At 39.5% G+C, this 17,807-nt stretch overlaps 1 protein-coding gene across 1 annotated transcript in view; it reads right to left on the reverse strand.

Moving 5' to 3' along the window:
• The window catches only part of LOC126210156 (uncharacterized protein CG43867), a 462,670-nt gene that overhangs the window by 85,617 nt on the left and 359,246 nt on the right, over positions 1-17,807 (reverse strand). The window contains exons 12-15 of the mRNA XM_049939307.1: positions 13,575-13,736; positions 12,018-12,197; positions 8,386-8,491; positions 4,630-4,742 (exon numbers count right to left, since the gene is read on the reverse strand). Of these exons, the coding sequence (XP_049795264.1) occupies positions 4,630-4,742; positions 8,386-8,491; positions 12,018-12,197; positions 13,575-13,736 (561 nt within the window). The remainder of the gene's footprint in view (positions 1-4,629; positions 4,743-8,385; positions 8,492-12,017; positions 12,198-13,574; positions 13,737-17,807) is intronic.

Below are 17,807 nucleotides of genomic sequence, written 5' to 3' on the forward strand. Positions count from 1 at the left end.
GGAAGGCTTCTCCACGACATGCACCAGTACACATGGTGGCAACTGTGAAGTGTACAGTAATGGAATGTGGTTTCCAGGAGATTGACCACCCATCCTGCAGTCCAGATCTAGCCCCAAGTGACAACTGTCTCTTCTTCAAACAAGAGAAAGATCTTCAAGGAAGGAAATTTGATGATGATGATGATGAAGTGAAAGCTGCTGTAATAGGACATTTTGCCAATAAAAAATCAGATTACTTTTTGAAAGGCACAAAGTTGTTAATTCACAAATGTGAAAAGTGATTACATTGAAAAGTAGCATCACTGTTTTATTTTTACAGCTTTAAAAATGTGTCAGTCCATAAACTTTTGGGACCTACTCCATAAGTTTCATAAGCTGAATAGGGCATATGATGATAAAAATGTCTTGATTACCTCTGGCGGTGTCATTCTGTCCAAGTGGGAATCAGGTAATGTGAGATTAAACAGAGAGACATACATAAGACTAGGTAAGAATGTCTTTGTATATCCATATTTAACTTGGATGATGATGGGACATCAGCTTGTATAATTTTTATTAAAAATGAAACTCCTCCAGCTGTGCTTAAGATTTCATATTTATTTGGCTACCAGTTATGACATTGCGTAAACGCCATCTTCAGGCCCATACACTTTGATGATCTCATTTGTGTGTCACTGAGTACTAGAAGTCCATGGTGAGACCAATATGTACTCCACATGGATGGCGGGCAGTAACTAGTGCCAAAACAACACTAGTTATTGCCCGCCGTCCATGTGGAGCACGTATTGGTCTCACCGTGGTCTTCTAGTACTCAGCCACACACAACGGATATCATCAAAGTGTACGGGCCTGAAGATGGCGTTTACACAACATCGAAACTAGTAGCCAAATAAATACGAAATCTTAAGTACAGCTGGAGGAGTTTCATTTTTAATAAAAACATAAGAATGTGGACTGTGACATGTGGAGATTTGGATCGGGCTGGGAAGTGTGCATGGATAGCCAGCGAGGTTAAGGTGACCACTCATAATTAGTAGGACATCTGGATTCAAGTCTCATATTTTCATACGTCACTGGGGGGGATAATACATCTACCCTGACATGACAAAAGTCATGGGATATCAATATCCACAGGTGGCAGTATTACCGCATATGTAAGGTATTAAGTGCAGTTCATTAGTGGAGCTGTCATTTGTACTCTGGTGATTCATGCGAAAAGGCGTCTGACACAATTATGGTTGCACAACAGGAATTAACAGATTCTGAATGTGGAATGGCAATCAGAGGTAGATGCATGGGGCATTCCACTACATAAATCATTAGGGAATTCAGTATTCTGAGATCTACAGTGTCAAGAGTGTGCTGAGAATACCACATTTCAGGAATTATCTCTCACTGTGGACAACACAGTAGCTGACGGTCTTCATTTAATGACGGGAAGCAGCAGCATTTGCATATAGTTATCAGTGCAAACAGACAAGCAACACTGCATGAAATAACTGCAGAAACCAATGTGGGAGGTACGTCAAACATATCCGTTAGGACAGTGTGGCAAAATTTGGTGTTAATTGACTACGGTAGCAAATGACTAACACGAGTCGCTCTGCTACCGGCATGACACTGACTGCATAGCCTCTCCTGGGCTCGTGAACATACTGGTTGGACACTAGACAGTAGGAAAACTGCGGCCTGATCAGATGATTCCCAGTTTAAGTTGGTGAGAGCTGATGGTGGGGGTTTGAGTGTGGTGCGTACTCCACGAATCCGTGGACCCAAGCTGTCAACAAAGCACTGTGCAAACTGGTGGTGGCTCGATAATAGTGTGGGCTGTGTTTACATGGAATGGACTGAATTCTCTGGTCCAACTGAACTGATCATTGACTGGAAATGGTTGTGCTCGGCTACTTGGAGATCGTTTGCAGCCATTCATGGATGTCATGTTCGCAAACCACAATAGAATTTTTATGGATGACAATATGTCATGCCACTGGGTCACAACTGTTTGCAATTGATTTAAAGAACATTAACGACAGTTCAGGCGAATGATTTGGCCACCCAGATTGGCCAACATAAATCTCATCAAACATTTTTGGAACATAATTGAGAGGTCAGTTCATGCACAAAATACTGCACTGGCAACACTTTCACAATTACAGACAGATATAGAGGCAGCATGGCTCAATATCTCTGTCGGAGGCTTCCGACAACTGTCGAGTCTATGCCATGTCGAGCTGCCACATTAAGCCAGACAAGAAGAGGTCCAACATGACTGGGAGGTATCCTGTGACTTTTGTGTCACCTCAGTGTACACCCACTACAACTTACATCGCGAAATTCACATTCAGTGAATAATTTGGAATAGTGTTCCATACAGCTGCTAATCATCAAATCACATGTAAGAATAACACATTTGTTTGTGTTATGGGTAAAGTGTGTCAGATAAAAATAATGAACAAGTAATTAGTGCTTACCAACATCTGGGCACATGATCATTGCCTTCCTCAGTGAGCAACATCTACATTTGCACTTACACTTCCAACAAGTCAATTCAGCTAGCCAAAACAACGCAACATATAAAATTCAGTAGAACTTCCTCATAAACTGTTTAATACTCACCCATGAATTTATAGCTCTGCAAAATTATATAAATGCAAATAAATAAAGAAATTGTTGACAACTGACCAAAAGCTGTGAGTTTGATATGAAATTTGTTCCTTTTAATGTAAACTTTTTGTGCTCATGCACAGGCCCAAATATGAGCACATTATGAATAGCACTATAGAAAAAGTCAAATAATGGAAATTCTGCATTGGAATATCAAGAATATTAGGAAAAAGATAATTGCTACTCATCATAATGACAACACACTGAATTGCAGACAGGCACAATGAAAAGAATGTGACACATTTAGCTTTTGGCCAAATCCTTCCTCAGAAAAGAAGACACACATGTATGCACACACACACACACACACACACACACATACACACACACACACACACACACACACACACACACACACACACGCACACGCACACACACACACACACATTTATACGAGCAAGCAGAGATGGCATGCTTGCTTGCATGAATACGTGTGTTTTCTTTTTTGGATGAAACCTAAATGTATAACAGTCTTTTCATTGTGCCTGCCAGCAACTCAATGTGTCATCTTTATGGTGAGTAGCAATCTAACTATTGTAAAAGTGACAGGAATAATGGGACATTTGCTATTAGAATAAATCCTTGAATCATGAATTGTCATCTGGATCACAGGGGACGGTAATAATTATGTTAAATTATTTGAAGTACAACTGCAAATGCGGAAGTTTTTCATCATAATACAAGACAAACATTTTATGGCCAACTGATAACAGTCACTAATAAATCCTCACTCATTCTTTAATTTTGTGTGACACATTTTCCTGGTAAAATTTATAACTGTGTCTGAAATGAATTAAATGCACTGAAATGTAATGAATCAATCGATCAGGATGGAATCGATGAGAATGCAGTATATGAAATGGTATCATTTCAGACTGTTCTTATGTGCATAACTTGCAACGTAACGACCCTCCAATGTAATGCACAATACATTTATTTAATAACAGCACCACCCATGGAATGCTAGGTGATAAATTGAAGCACATGTTGCCCCCAAAAATGTTTACAGAGTCCTTGAATGTGGGAGCTCTGCAAATTGTTGAACCTACACAGATACCTAAAATATCAAGACTGAAGACAGCAGACTATTAGTAAAAATATTCCTAAGATAAAAGGGTGGGGGGGAGGGGGTAGTCCTAGCTTTCCTTCTCCAAGGGAGAAAAGAAGGGGAACTGGTATGGTTCTGAGGGATAACCCCCCCCCCCCAAAAAAAAAAAAAAAAAAAAAAAAAAAAAAAAAAAAAAAGAGAGAGAGAGAGAGAGAGAGTACGCCTTACATTTCTATTTATTTTTGTGTGTTTCTATTTGTTGTACTGGGGCCTTCACCCAAGTACTTGCTGGCGTGTCTGCCCCTTTGTGAGTCTGACAATCTCCTAAAATATTTGCTATTCCTCCTGAAACACACAGTACAGCTATTTTCAAGTGGACAAGTCACATGAGATCGAACCACAACTTGAGTGTCTAATTATGTAATGTCTCACACAACTGATCCATAAGTAAGCATGAGTCTTGCACAGTACATGTTTTTCTCTCATTCTGATAAACATATTTTAGTGGTCATACTTACACAGTTATGGAATGTGCAATTAACTGCACGTCTAATGCCCCAGTTAACATCTATGTACCATATGACATACACTAGTCCACTCTTCTGCTTGAAAATGACTAGTGACCAGTAGTGGTTTAAACATAAACATGCAGTTTCACCATAAGTAATGTCATTTTTCAAGAAAGAGATTTATTGACATGGGAATAACAAGATAGTTTTAAGTGCCATGGAATGATACTAGTTATGTATTAAATCAAAAAGAATTCCAAACACACACACACACACACACACACAGAGACAGAGAGAGAGAGAGAGAGATAGGGAAATCCCTTCTGCTTTCACACTGAACACTGAACACCCTCTCTGGTTGACCTTATCACAAGTACTTTACTTTCATTTTTTAGAATGATGAGTCACCTTGAACAGCTTGATGGCCTCAGCCTGTATTGTCTCGGATGACAGCGTGGTCAGTGGTGAGGCGATGCACTCTTTGCTGTGCAGCAAGTGCGGGTGCCTCCACAGCACACAGTCTGCAAAACACCGAATGTCTTTCAAAGCCTCAGAGCATGAACTTATAATAATACTGCACTGTGCATTCACTGTGGATTGCCTACAGTGATTAGAGACACATCTAAAAGCAATGTGTTTAAAAATTCACATGCTGTTCAATAAAGGATTACTGAAATAACACAAAAAGGGGTTGAAAACATTAAGTGTCTTAGTACTTTCAGCATAGAGTAGTGTATTATGCATATTAATGGAAAACTGTATGCTGAAGGTCCATGATAGAAAATGGCAACTTCCTTTCATCTTCCTAGACTAAATATATGTTTCATTATGGAGAGAGATTTCCTCAATTTTTCAGACAGACAGCTGGGAACGAACAATGAAGCAATGGAGAGCCAGGGTTATTACCACGGCCCTGATGTCAGTCAAAAAGATGGGCCTGTAGTGTCACCAGTGTGTGCAAATATCACAGCTGATATTCATAGCAGATGCAGTCAAGCCTAAACTAAAATGTTACAATCTAAAGTGTATCAGTAGTGTGATGTTAGTTTTGGAACCAACTAGACCTTTAAGTATTTATATCACTGTGTTTTTGTTAACATTTAATTATACTTATTGTTGTATTAAGCTGCCACATCTAATGCCATAATAAAACAATCTGTGGTTGAATAAACAGTCTGGCTCTTATAGGGCACTTTTTTAATGGATTGGCAAGTTTTGCTGAGCAAACCAGCGTCCAGTTATCCAGATTTAAGTTTTCTGTGATTTCTTTAAATTGTTTCTGGTAAACGTCAGGACAGTTCCTTTGAACCATCCTTGACACAATGTGAGCCTGTGCTCTGTCTCTAATGGTCTTGATGTTGACAGGATGTTAAGCCCAGTCTTCCTTCCCTCTTCCTCTTGAAGTGGGTTGGTGACAAACAGGCCAAGCTGTGTTTTGTGAAATCTCTGATTGTGGAATAAGTGTAGATTCTTGTATAGGAGATTTCCCTTCTCCATAAACCACATATGTGAATAGAATACATATTCCATGATCTAGAATACACTGAGATTAGCAATATAAGTCTACAATCGTATGCATATTTTCATTGAAACTGCTCCGTGATCTTCATTACCCCACTGACGTACAGCAATCTGCTGGCAGAAGTGGGACAATTTTTTTTGGCTTAATCTCTGTAGAATGTCATAGGTATCTCACCTGGTTGATGATAAAATTAAAGTTACTGGTTTATGAATTACTGTGCAATACTTTTTGAGACAAGAAATAAAATAACTTATGCCCTTCACCTCCCTGCACCCCTTGCTAAGGGACACCCTTTCCCGTTTTCCTATTGAGACCGTATTACAGACAACTCATTTTTTCACACAATAGAACAAAATCTCAATGACTGGAAAACAGGGATTATAGCACCATTGGTTAAGAAAGAAAGACAAAGAAGTGCACCAATTACTGAAAAATTACACTGCTATCACATTGCCTTGTTGTAATTGAAAAGATCAGAAAACAGAGACTCAGAAAAAGCCTGGAACATGAATTTGAGGAACAACAGCTTGGATTCTGAATTAAGAAGGTAACAACAGACCTCATTTTTTCCCTCTGTCAGTTACTGGATAAATATTGAGGAAAAGGAAAGGATGTGATAACAGTGTTCCTGGATTTGGAAAAAGCATATGACAATGTACCAAGGGGTAAAATATGGATATGCTTGAGAAAACATAATGTCCCTAGCAATGGGACACCTTCCTCTAAAATTAACTTTTTTTAATAGAAATAGTCGATACCAAGTAACTTAGCCAATTATCTCAGCTGTTTAACTATACGAATTTAATGTGATTTTGTATATGATGTATTACATTTCAGACTAAAATGTATAAAACGAAATTAATTTGTCACAATCAATATGTACTAATGGTTAAAATTACTCGTCTTTTAGAAATATCTGAAATTACAAAATGTCTGCCATACTTAAAAAAATTCCTATTACTAATTGCACAATCTGATGATATTTATTAAATTTATTTCTGGATTTATTTATAAAATAATGACATAACTTCTTCTTCCATCAAGAAAGTTTGTAAACTCTTTTGTTTTGTAAATTCTTTGGAATGTTGTTAGTATTGTAGAATGTAAGTAATAGTAAGCATGCCTCTGATGGAATCGGATGTATTTTTATGATTGACACTAACAATGTGATTTGTGATATTATAGAAGTGGAAATTGTAAGGACGGCGTGATATTGAAAAATGTGACACAAAATTAAATTCAAGAGTAAGACAGGCAAATCTTTATCAGTTATTTAGTCAACTGGAATCCACAAAATCAAAATTTCAGCCTCCAGAATGTACCCCTAGACACGAGAACTGCAGCCAGCAACAAGAGAAAATGAAGACAAGTAAAAAGTTTTTTATTTTGTATATCTTACACCTCTCGGAGCTTTTGAAACTTTTCCAGAGACAGAGAAATTTAATGGTGATGTGTGGGAGGGTAAGATTACACCCTGATTCATTAATTAAAAAAGTTCAGATACTGTATGAAGGTTGTGAAAGCAGTCTACAAGCAGGAGGTGGAAGATCAAAACAGTTTAAGACAAAGAAAGGTATTCAGCACTGACTTTCCCATTACTCTTTTTTACACTTATGGACACAATCCTGAAAAAAAAATCAAATGAATATATGGCAGAGTTGACCAGGAGGCCCCATCTGGAGAAGTTCGGCCGCCAAGTGCACATCTTATTTCAGTCGACATCACATTGGGCGACTTGCATGCCGGTGATGAGTATGAAATGATGAGGATAACACAACACCCAGTACACGAGCGGAGAAAATTTCCAACACGGCTGGGAATCGAACCAGGGCCCGCTACACTGTAGGCAAGCACATTACCACCCAGCTAAGCTTTTGGACACAATCATGAAAGAAATTAAGGAAGTAGAAAATGATGATCTCAATGCTTTTGCTTTTTCTGATGACATCGCTATTTGGGGAGTGACAGAAATAGAGATTCACAGGATGCTGGATTATTGGAATGAAAAATTTAAAGAATTCAAGTTGACTGAGAGTAAGAGTAAGACAGTGGGATTGAAGATGAGTGGCTGGGGCACCCACACCTCGTAAGATCATACTGGAAGGAGAGAAGGCCGAATGCGTGAAAAGTTTTGAGTATCTCAGCAGTGTCATATCAAATGACGGAAGTGCCAAACTAGAAGTCTTAAATAGATTAGCAAAATGATTCTACTTCTTCCACTAAGTAGGAAATCTAATCTGGGATAAAGGTGTTCTTTAAGAGCTAAGCAGACCACATATAAAATGTACCTCCTGCAAATCATGCCGTATAGTCTGGAGGTCTGTGCTATAAATAAGAGAGAAGAGAGTCAGATACATGTTTGTGAAATGAAATTCCTTAAGTCAGCTCTATGTTTGATGCAGAGGAGAGAAAAAAATAAACCAGGACAGAAATCAATGGAGATACATCATTCACAAAGTTCCTACCCGGCTCACTGGAACAAATTCCTGATGGTGATGATGATGATGAGAACCAAGTTGGGGAGAGGCAGGGGATAGTACAGAAGTATATTTGAAACATGTAAAATATGAGCTATTCTAACAACTAACTAACTAGCAAATAGCCAGAGGCACACACAGGAAGTGGAGGTAAGGGTCACTCACTGGGATCCCCGTCAGTCTCCATCAGCTTCTGGACAAGCTGCTCGTACTGCGTGCCAGCACTCGGGCCCCCACCAGACACCACAGTCAGGTGGTACATCCACTGGTCCTGTGTGGCACAATGCAAAACACACTTGTCAGCAAAATCTGTACCCCACTATTTATCTGACAAAAGGGGACCACAACATTGGGATCATGGATTTACTTCAAATATTGTACACCTTTAGCGGGCCATTAAAACAACATAATGTGCAAATATTAATGTGCACTATTCTGGCAATTCCGAGAAAATTGCAAGAGAAGTTTTACACGTACATTATGTAACTGATGTATCTGTGCATAGGTGCCAGCTGTAAGAAGTCAGTGTGGTCGAGTGGTTAGTGTTTCTACTTTGCGAGAGGGTCGTGGACGAGTAGACAGTTCGAATTGTCATGAAATTCGTTCTCTGCAGCAGTCACAGAACAGGGAGTCACCTTAATTTTTGTGGTGAAAGTGTAAATTACGTGAGATTCAAATATTTTGCATCTACACTATTTATTCTTGCTACATCAGCAACATCTCACTGCTACGCAGGTTAAATGCCATATGGGGTCTGCCTCTGTGCCTGCAGCTCGAAGCATCAAGCTGCAAAGCAGTTCTTGGTACCTTACCAGATTGAATGTATACGGGATTTCACAAATCACAACAGGCATACATTTTCATGAAAACTCTATGCATTTATTTTTTTTTTTCTTCAACAGTTATAAATATGTTGGTTCTAATAATTAAATTTAATTAAAAATAGTAAGATAATAATTCACTAAAACTTCATGCAAATACATATGGTTTCATTTAATTATATTACCTCTCAAATGTCATATAAATTAGATAATTTGTCCAGTGATGAAAAAAATATAGATTACAAATAATGTTTGAGTGGCAGGAGAACCATAATATCATACATGGTCATCTTATGGAGCTTGAATGATAACCACTTGACCATTATGAACTCTAATGTCTGGCACCTATGCACAGATACATAAGCCACATAATAGATGCATAAAACTTCTCTTCCAACTTTCTCAGAATATCCAGAGTAGTCCACCTTACTACTTGCACATTATGTTGTTTTAATAGTCTACTAAAGTTGTAATAAGTTTGAAGTAAGTCTGAGATCGCAATGTCGTGGCCTCCCCTTGTGAGCTCGATTCCTCGTGAGTGAAAGCGGGGGTGACCCCCGAACGGCACTGTGTCTGTTGACTCTGCTGCATAAACAATACAGTATGTGAAGTAAAACAAAGTTGTTGCTTTCAAAGTAGTGCAAACAAATGGAACAAAGATGTACAGTCAGTGGAATCACCTTATCATTAGCTGCCTCCAATGTTATGGAAGCTACAACCAAAGCAAAAAATGGAAAAATTGCCAGTTATAGCAATACAGTATTGTCAATAGACATGTATAAAAGTAAAAGCAAAGCATTAGCTAGCATTTTAAATCATCACCTCCTTCCTTTCACACAGATGTGGCTTCCTCTCATCCTAGCCCTGACTGACCTGTCCTTCCTTTCTAACAGTCCCCAACTTGTTCCCTCTCTCTTTCTCGAGGAAGGAACTAATAATTCCAAAAGCTAAGACAGTTTCAGCTGTTTTTCGTGTATGGGCCCTTTAATGTACAAATTTTAAATATGGGTGTTTTGAAACACGGTCATGTACAATGCCAGCAGAGGTCGGGCCTAAACTATCTCACTTACAACACTGACAACCTCGAGGACCATTTGCATTGGAGCCACTACCAAACATTTTATGTCTCTGTTTTGCTCTGTGTTGTAAGAGGCTACTTAAGATCTGACATGAGGAAAGAGTACAATTACCACTACCATGCAGAGGATCAGTGATGACTCTCACCATGTATCAGTTATTCTTTTGAAGGAGCAAAAATTACGGATGTCCAAGACCCACATCCCTCCCATTTTGGTCTAAGTTCTTTTCTGTTAATGCTCACGCCCGATTGCCACGTTAAAGTATCCACAGTACATATGTGTCTGTTAACAATATTAAGAATTTCACCTCCAGAAGGTAGGTCTGCTTGTAATTGTACAGTTTCCCAAGTTAATTTTTTATGCCCATAATAATTACATACTTTTCAATACGTAAGGAGGTATAATACACTTACTACTTAAAACTTATACCAGGAAGACTAGATTACTAAAAAATTAACCCCAATAATACTCCACCAATGTGACAATATATTACATCTCAAACAGAAAAGTAATCCTCATATACAGACAGCTGATATGGAATGGGAAATTACACTCTGACAGGTACCCACTGGAATGAAGATGTAAGGGGAGAGCTGAATGGAAGTCCTCTCAGCACAAAAACCTTTTGGAAAGCATATTTGTTACTTAAGCTGTTCTGTAAGCTCAACAAATTGTATAATGTTTAATAATAATCCAGCAGATCTGCTTTCCGTACATTTTATTTACTGTAAAAACCCTCCAGGGATTTCTATTTGAGTTCACAAAGCACCTCTGTAATACTTGTGGGTAACCGAGCCTATCGGTAACGGATCTAGCTGCAAGTCTCAGAATTGCTTGGATGTCTTCTTTAATCCAACCTCTGGGGATCCAAAACACTCCAGTAGTACTCAAGAATGGTTCACACTACTGTATTATAAATGGGGTCCTTTACAGTGGAACTGCACTTCTCCAGAATTCACTCAATAAACCAAATCGACCGATTGTCTTCCCGACTACTGACCTCATGTGATTGTTCCATTTCATATTGCAGTGTAATATTACACCTAGATATTTAACTGGCATGACTCTGTTGAGCTGCAGGCCAGTAATAATGTACTCAAACATTAGAGGATTGTTTTTCCTACTCATCTGCATTACCTCACATTTTTCTACATTTAGAGCAAGCTGCCACACTAAACAGAAATTCTAAGTCATCCTGTGTCCTCCCACAGCGAGTCAACAATGGTACTTTCCCATACACTACACCACAAAGCTTCTGTGAAATAGAGAAAGTAAGAGAAAGGGACATGCAGAATCACGTGTGAGGTTATTTCATGACTCATGCCATAAGATCAATTGGTAAACATGTCATATGTAAAAGACAAGGTTCCTGGTTTGAGTCCTGATGCAGCACACAGTTTTAATCTTCTAGTAAGTTTCAGGAACACTGTAACTCTGCTGCAGAGTGAATGGCTCTGTGAGAATTGACACATCTCCACAAGGCTGCCACATCATTGGAATTCTTATAGCCCTTAGAAAATAGCCTGTCCTGGCAATGCACCCCTGCTTGCTTACAACACTTAGACCATACAATCAACTTAGCTGATGAGAAATTTCAACTGATACTGAATTCAGTGAGTTCAAAATGTCACAGCTGGTGCAAGGAGGAATCAAACTGTCATTTTTAGAATGAACAAAAGCCATACTGCAAGCACTCCCAAAGTGGCAATGGTTGCATCCTAAATCTTTCACGTGCACTCACCTGTTTTTCACAACAAATAGGAAGTTATCTTTTAGCTATTTGGGAAATTTACTTTCTGGATTATTCTAGTCACAGGCCACAAACATATCAATAACAGCCACTTAATTTCACAAATTTCTTTCTACAGCAAAAAAATTGACTGCTGTGCCGGCTAACCTTCTCTTGCTTGCTGGGGACGAGCAGGTACGTCGGCCCCTGGTGCGACGGGAAGATCCCGACGGTGAGGTCGGACGGACCCGGCTGCCCGTCGGGGTCACGGTCCTCACTGTCGGAGTCTGACACGTGGTCCACCTCCTCGACACGGGCGTCACGCATGTTGATCTGCCCCATCGGATTCTTAAAAAAGAACAAAAGTGCGACACTTCTGAAATCTGTGAAACTGAAAATGCTCATTTTCTTAATTTGATATTCTCTTGTTACAAACAAAATAACACAGTCATAACAACATAATTATATGAACATGGAATCTGCACCTGGATACATGTTATGTAGCTTGAAGGTGGAGGGAACTGGAAGGCACCTGTCTGAAAGAACAGACACCACACATTCATATAACTGATTCGCCTTGATGGGCAATGAATCCACAACCTTCAGTGTGGATGCACAAAATCGATTGACTTCTGGTGGGAATCTGAAAGTTAGTGAGCATGGAGGATATGGATGGGGACAGCATATTGGTGGCACTAGGTGGGAGTCTGGGTCTACTGAGGAGCGTGCTGAGATATTCCATGAATTTTTGATAAACACAAGTGTGCGGATGGTGCAATGGTTAGCGCAGCTGCCTTGAAAGCAGGTTTGAGTCCCAGTCTGGCATGCATTTTTGCTCACTGCCACTGATTCCGCATAAAGTCCTGATGCATCTGATATTGTAAGTTCCCTCCCTTTCCTTTCCTTTCTCCCCTCTCCACCTTCAATTTATGTAACAAAGTAATTCTTTAAAATTATTTCTGAAAATGTTTTATTCTTCAATATAACTGGCCACAGAAATTCAACATGTATTGCAAAAGAATTGTTTGTGGTTCTACACGAAAATATAAATTGACGATGGTGAATACTGCACACGAATATCCAAATTAATGTGTATCCAAGACTGCATGGGTAATTGTAACACACGGTTTATCTGACATAGAACTTTTTTACCAGAATCTACTGTTTACCGTATTAACAAATATGCTACACATCACTTTTGAAGCCCACCGAATTACTTATGCACTGGAAACAAGGAATGAAAATTATTGATACTTAGCTCCAAGGGCTTGGCAAATGTATCAACAGGAAACTGGCTGCAAAAGGTTACCAGGGTAGGGCCCCTGCACTTAACTCAAGATTAAATGGGAAACAAAACATAAATTTCACAAAAGTGCAACAGTGAGATTGAGTTCTCACTTGTCTTATACTACTACAATGTGGGTCTTGTGCAAGACAGTGTATTCTAAACAAAAATATTCATTTTTATTGTAACAGATTACTTAAGGCATCATTTATTTTTCCAAAAATTGCTGAACTATCCACAGATAAACTGCAAACTGAATAATCCACACCCAGATAATTAGGAGCTTGTTGCAGTTGTCACTTGCCCAGAGATTAAGGTTACTGAAACTTTTTTGTTTTGTACACGGTTCGGAGAGATCAGAACGTATTATTTCAAAGAGAGTAACGACTGTGTGCAGTATTCTAACGGAAATATAAAATTAGAATTGTGGATCAACTCACAGTGTCACCAGGTGACTTGAAGTAGAGGAACATTTTACCGATGAGGACACACCAGCAACGCTTGGCATGCCCATTCTTCACTTTGGTCAGCCAGCCCTGCACCGTCGGCTTCTGGTCTTCCCGGCCCAGGAGCAGCTTCGTAGCATTGCGGCGCTGCACATTCTGCCACAAAATAAGTGAATTAATTTTTTGTTTTACAAGTATAGTTAACAAATTTATTGTTTTATATCATATTCATCATCATCATTTAAGACTGATTATGCCTTTCAGCATTCAGTCCTGGAGCATAGCCCCCCTTATAAAATTCCTCCATGATCCCCTATTCAGTGCTAACATTGGTGCCTCTTCTGATGTTAAACCTATTACTTCAAAATCATCAAAATCATTCTTAACCGAGTCCAGGTACCTTCTCCTTGGTCTGCCCAGACTCCTCCTACCCTCTACTGCTGAACCTATGAGTCTCTTGGGTAACCTTGCTTCTCCCATGCGTGTAACATGATCCCACCATCTAAGCCTGTTCACCCTGACTGCTACATCTATAGAGTTCATTCCCAGTTTTTCTCGGATTTCCTCATTGTGGACACCCTCCTGCCATTGTTCCCATCTACTAGTACCTGCAATCATCCTAGCTACTTTCATATCTGTAACCTCAACCTTGTTGATAAGGTAAACTGAATCCACCCAGCTTTCGCTCCCATACAACAAAGTTGGTCAAAAGATTGAACGGTGCACAGATAACTTGGTCTTGGTACTGACTTCCTTCTTGCAGAAGAGAGTAGATCGTAGCTGAGCGCTCACTGCATTAGCTTTGCTACACCTCGCTTCCAGTTCTTTCACTATGTTGCCACCCTGTGAGAATATGCATCCTAAGTACTTGAAACTGTCCACCTGTTCTAACTTTGTTCCTCCTATTTGGCACTCAATCTGTTTATATTTCTTTCCCACTGACATTACTTTCGTTTTGGAGAAGCTGATCTTCATACCATAGTCCTTACATTTCTGATCTAGCTCTGAAATATTACTCTGCAAATTTTCAATCGAATCTGCCATCACAACTAAGTCATCCGCATATGCAAGACTGCTTATTTTGTGTTCACATATCTTAATCTCACCCAGCCAGTCTATTGTTTTCAACATATGATCCATAAATAATATGAACAACAGTGGAGACAGGTTGCAGCCTTGTCTTACCCCTGAAACTACTCTGAACCATGAACTCAATTTACCGTTAACTCTAACTGCTGCCTGACTATCCATGTAAAAACCTTTAATTGCTTCCAAAAGTTTGCCTCCAATTCCATAATCTCGTAGAACAGACAAAAACTTCCTCCTAGGAACCCGGTCATATGCCTTTTCTAGATCTATAAAGCATAGATACAATTCCCTGTTCCACTCATAACACTTCTCCATTATCTGCCGTAAGCTAAAGATCTGGTCCTGACAACCTCTAAGGGGCCTAAACCCACACTGATTTTCATCCAATTGGTCCTCAACTAATAATCGCACTTTCCTTTCAACAATACCTGAGAAGATTTTACCCACAACGCTGATTAAAGAGATACCTCTGTATTTGTTACAATCTTTTCTGTTTCCATGTTTAAAGATTGGTGTGATTACTGCTTTTGTCCAGTCTGATGGAACCTGTCCCGACTCCCAGGCCATTTCAATTATCCTGTGTAGCCATTTAAGACCTGACATTCCACTGTATTTGATGAGTTCCGACTTAATTTTATCCACCCCAGCTGCTTTATTGCACTGCAATCTATTGACCATTTTCTCCACTTCCTCAAATGTGATCCTATTTCCATCGTCATTCCTATCCCATTGTACCTCAAAATCTGAAACATTACTGATCGTATTTTCACCTACATTGAGCAACTCTTCAAACTATTCCCTCCATCTGCCCAAGGAATCCACAGGATTCACCAGCAGTTTTCCTGACCTGTCCAAAATACTTGTCATTTCCTTCTTACCTCCCTTTCGAAGACTGCTAATTACACTCCAGAATGGTTTTCCAGCAGCTTGACCCATAGTCTCCAACCTGTTTCCAAAGTCTTCCCAAGATTTCTTCTTCGATGCTGCAATTATCTGTTTGGCTTTGTTTCTTTCTTCAACATAACTTTCTCTGTTTACCTGAGTTCTAGTATGTAGCCATTTTTGATACGCCTTCTTTTTCCTTTTACGGGCTGCCTTGACTGTGTCATTCCACTAAGCTGTTTGCTTCATCCTACTTTTACACACTACCGTTCCAAGACATTCTTTAGCCACTTCTAGTACTGTGTCCCTGTACCTTGTCCATTCCTTTTCCAATGACTGTAATTGACTACATTCAACTAACTGGTACCTTTCTGAGATCACTGTTATGTACTTGTGCCTGATTTCCTTATCCTGAAGTTTTTCCACTCTTATCCTCCTACATATGGACCTGACCATCTGCACTTTCGGCCTCACAATCCCAATTTCACTGCAGATTAAATAATGATCAGTGTCATCAAAGAATCCCCTGAATACACATGTGTCCCTCACAGCCTTCCTGAATTCCTGATCTGTTATTATAGTCAATGACAGATCTGGTTCCCCTGCCTTCCCAAGTATACCAGTGAATGTTCTTATGTTTAAAAAAGGAGTTTGTGATTACTAAGCCCATACTGGCACAGAAATCCAAGAGTTGTTTTCCGTTCCTGTTGGCCTCCATATCCTCTCCAAATTTACCCATAACCTTTTCATACCCTTCTGTTCGATTTCCAATCCTGGCATTAAAATCACCCATGAGCAGAACACTGTCCTAGTCCTTTACTCTAACAACTACATCACTGAGTGCCTCATAAAAACTATCCATCTTATCTTGATCTGTCCCTTCACAATGCGAATATACTGACACAATCCTAATTTTCTTGCTAGACACTGTCAAATCTATCCACATCATTCGTTCGTTTACATACCTTATTGTAACTACGCTGGGTTCCATTTCTTTCCTGATGTAAAGCCCTACACCCCATTGTGCTATTCCTGCTTTGACTCCTGACAGGTAGACCTTGTATTCTCCCACTTCCTCTTCTTTCTCACCCCTTACCCGAATGTCACTAACAGCTAAAACGTCCAGCCCCAACTTACTTGCAGCCTCTGCCAGCTCTACCTTCTTCCCAGAGTAGCCCCCATTGATATTAATAGCTCCCCATCTCATTACCATTTGTTTGCCAAGTTGTATCTTAGGAGTCCCTGGTTTGTCAGTTAGAGGTGGGACTCCATCACCTCCAAAGGTCCGAGGCATTTTCTCTGATTGTTGCCAGCATCATATTTAAAGTACCAGGGAAGCAGGTTGCTAGCCTTACTTGCCCATTGAGTTTTACCCCTAATGGTTGCGGGACTAACCGGTGGATTTGGTAGTCTTTGCCATATGAGCACAAAGGTGACCACGACTCAGAATATGTCCGAGATGCCCAGCCTTATTCCAAAGTAACTGGTATCCCGACTGTCGGGACCACTTACTTGGCCACTCATACATTGCCCGTGGTTCATGAACTAGGACATGCCTACAGGAACCCACACCATTTTATATTAAAATGAGTAAATTAATTATGAATTAAGAAATAATTCATTTGTGTTTACTAGGATGTAATTACTAATCAGGCATATACCTATACTGATTTACAATTCCTTGGTTTTCTGCAGTGTTAATGGCTCTAAGCACTATGGGACTTAACATCTGAGGTCATCAGTCCCCTAGACTCAGAACTACTTAAACCTTACTAACCTAAGGACATCACACACATCCATGCCCGAGGCAGGCTTCGAACCTGCGACCGTAGCAGCAGCACGGTTCTAGACTGAAATACCTAGAACCGCTTGGCCACAGCTGCCAGCAGTGTGTTAATGTTGATCAAGAATTATAGCTGAGAACTATAATATATTACATTAGTACTGAAACTCTTATTACAATTCTACAGCAAACATCCCAGTGCAAGTGTTTTACTCTAGCATCACAACTTCAAATAAGTTGAAAATTGCCTGGAAGGTGGTAGAAAAGATTTGTGGACTTTTTTCTCAAAGTGAATGGGTACATTTTGAAATTAATCTGGGCTCTATTTTTTAGATATGTCATTTATCAGGTACTGAACTTATTTTGGTGATCAGAAGTATATTGCCACAGTTGTGTGTTATGTCTGACATTCACCATGTGACTAAAATGAAAATTTCTTTGAGAGAACTATAAAATACAAGAAGACAGAATGT

The sequence above is a fragment of the Schistocerca nitens genome, chromosome 10 (assembly GCF_023898315.1).
Source record: "Schistocerca nitens isolate TAMUIC-IGC-003100 chromosome 10, iqSchNite1.1, whole genome shotgun sequence".
Lineage (NCBI taxonomy): Eukaryota > Metazoa > Arthropoda > Insecta > Orthoptera > Acrididae > Schistocerca > Schistocerca nitens.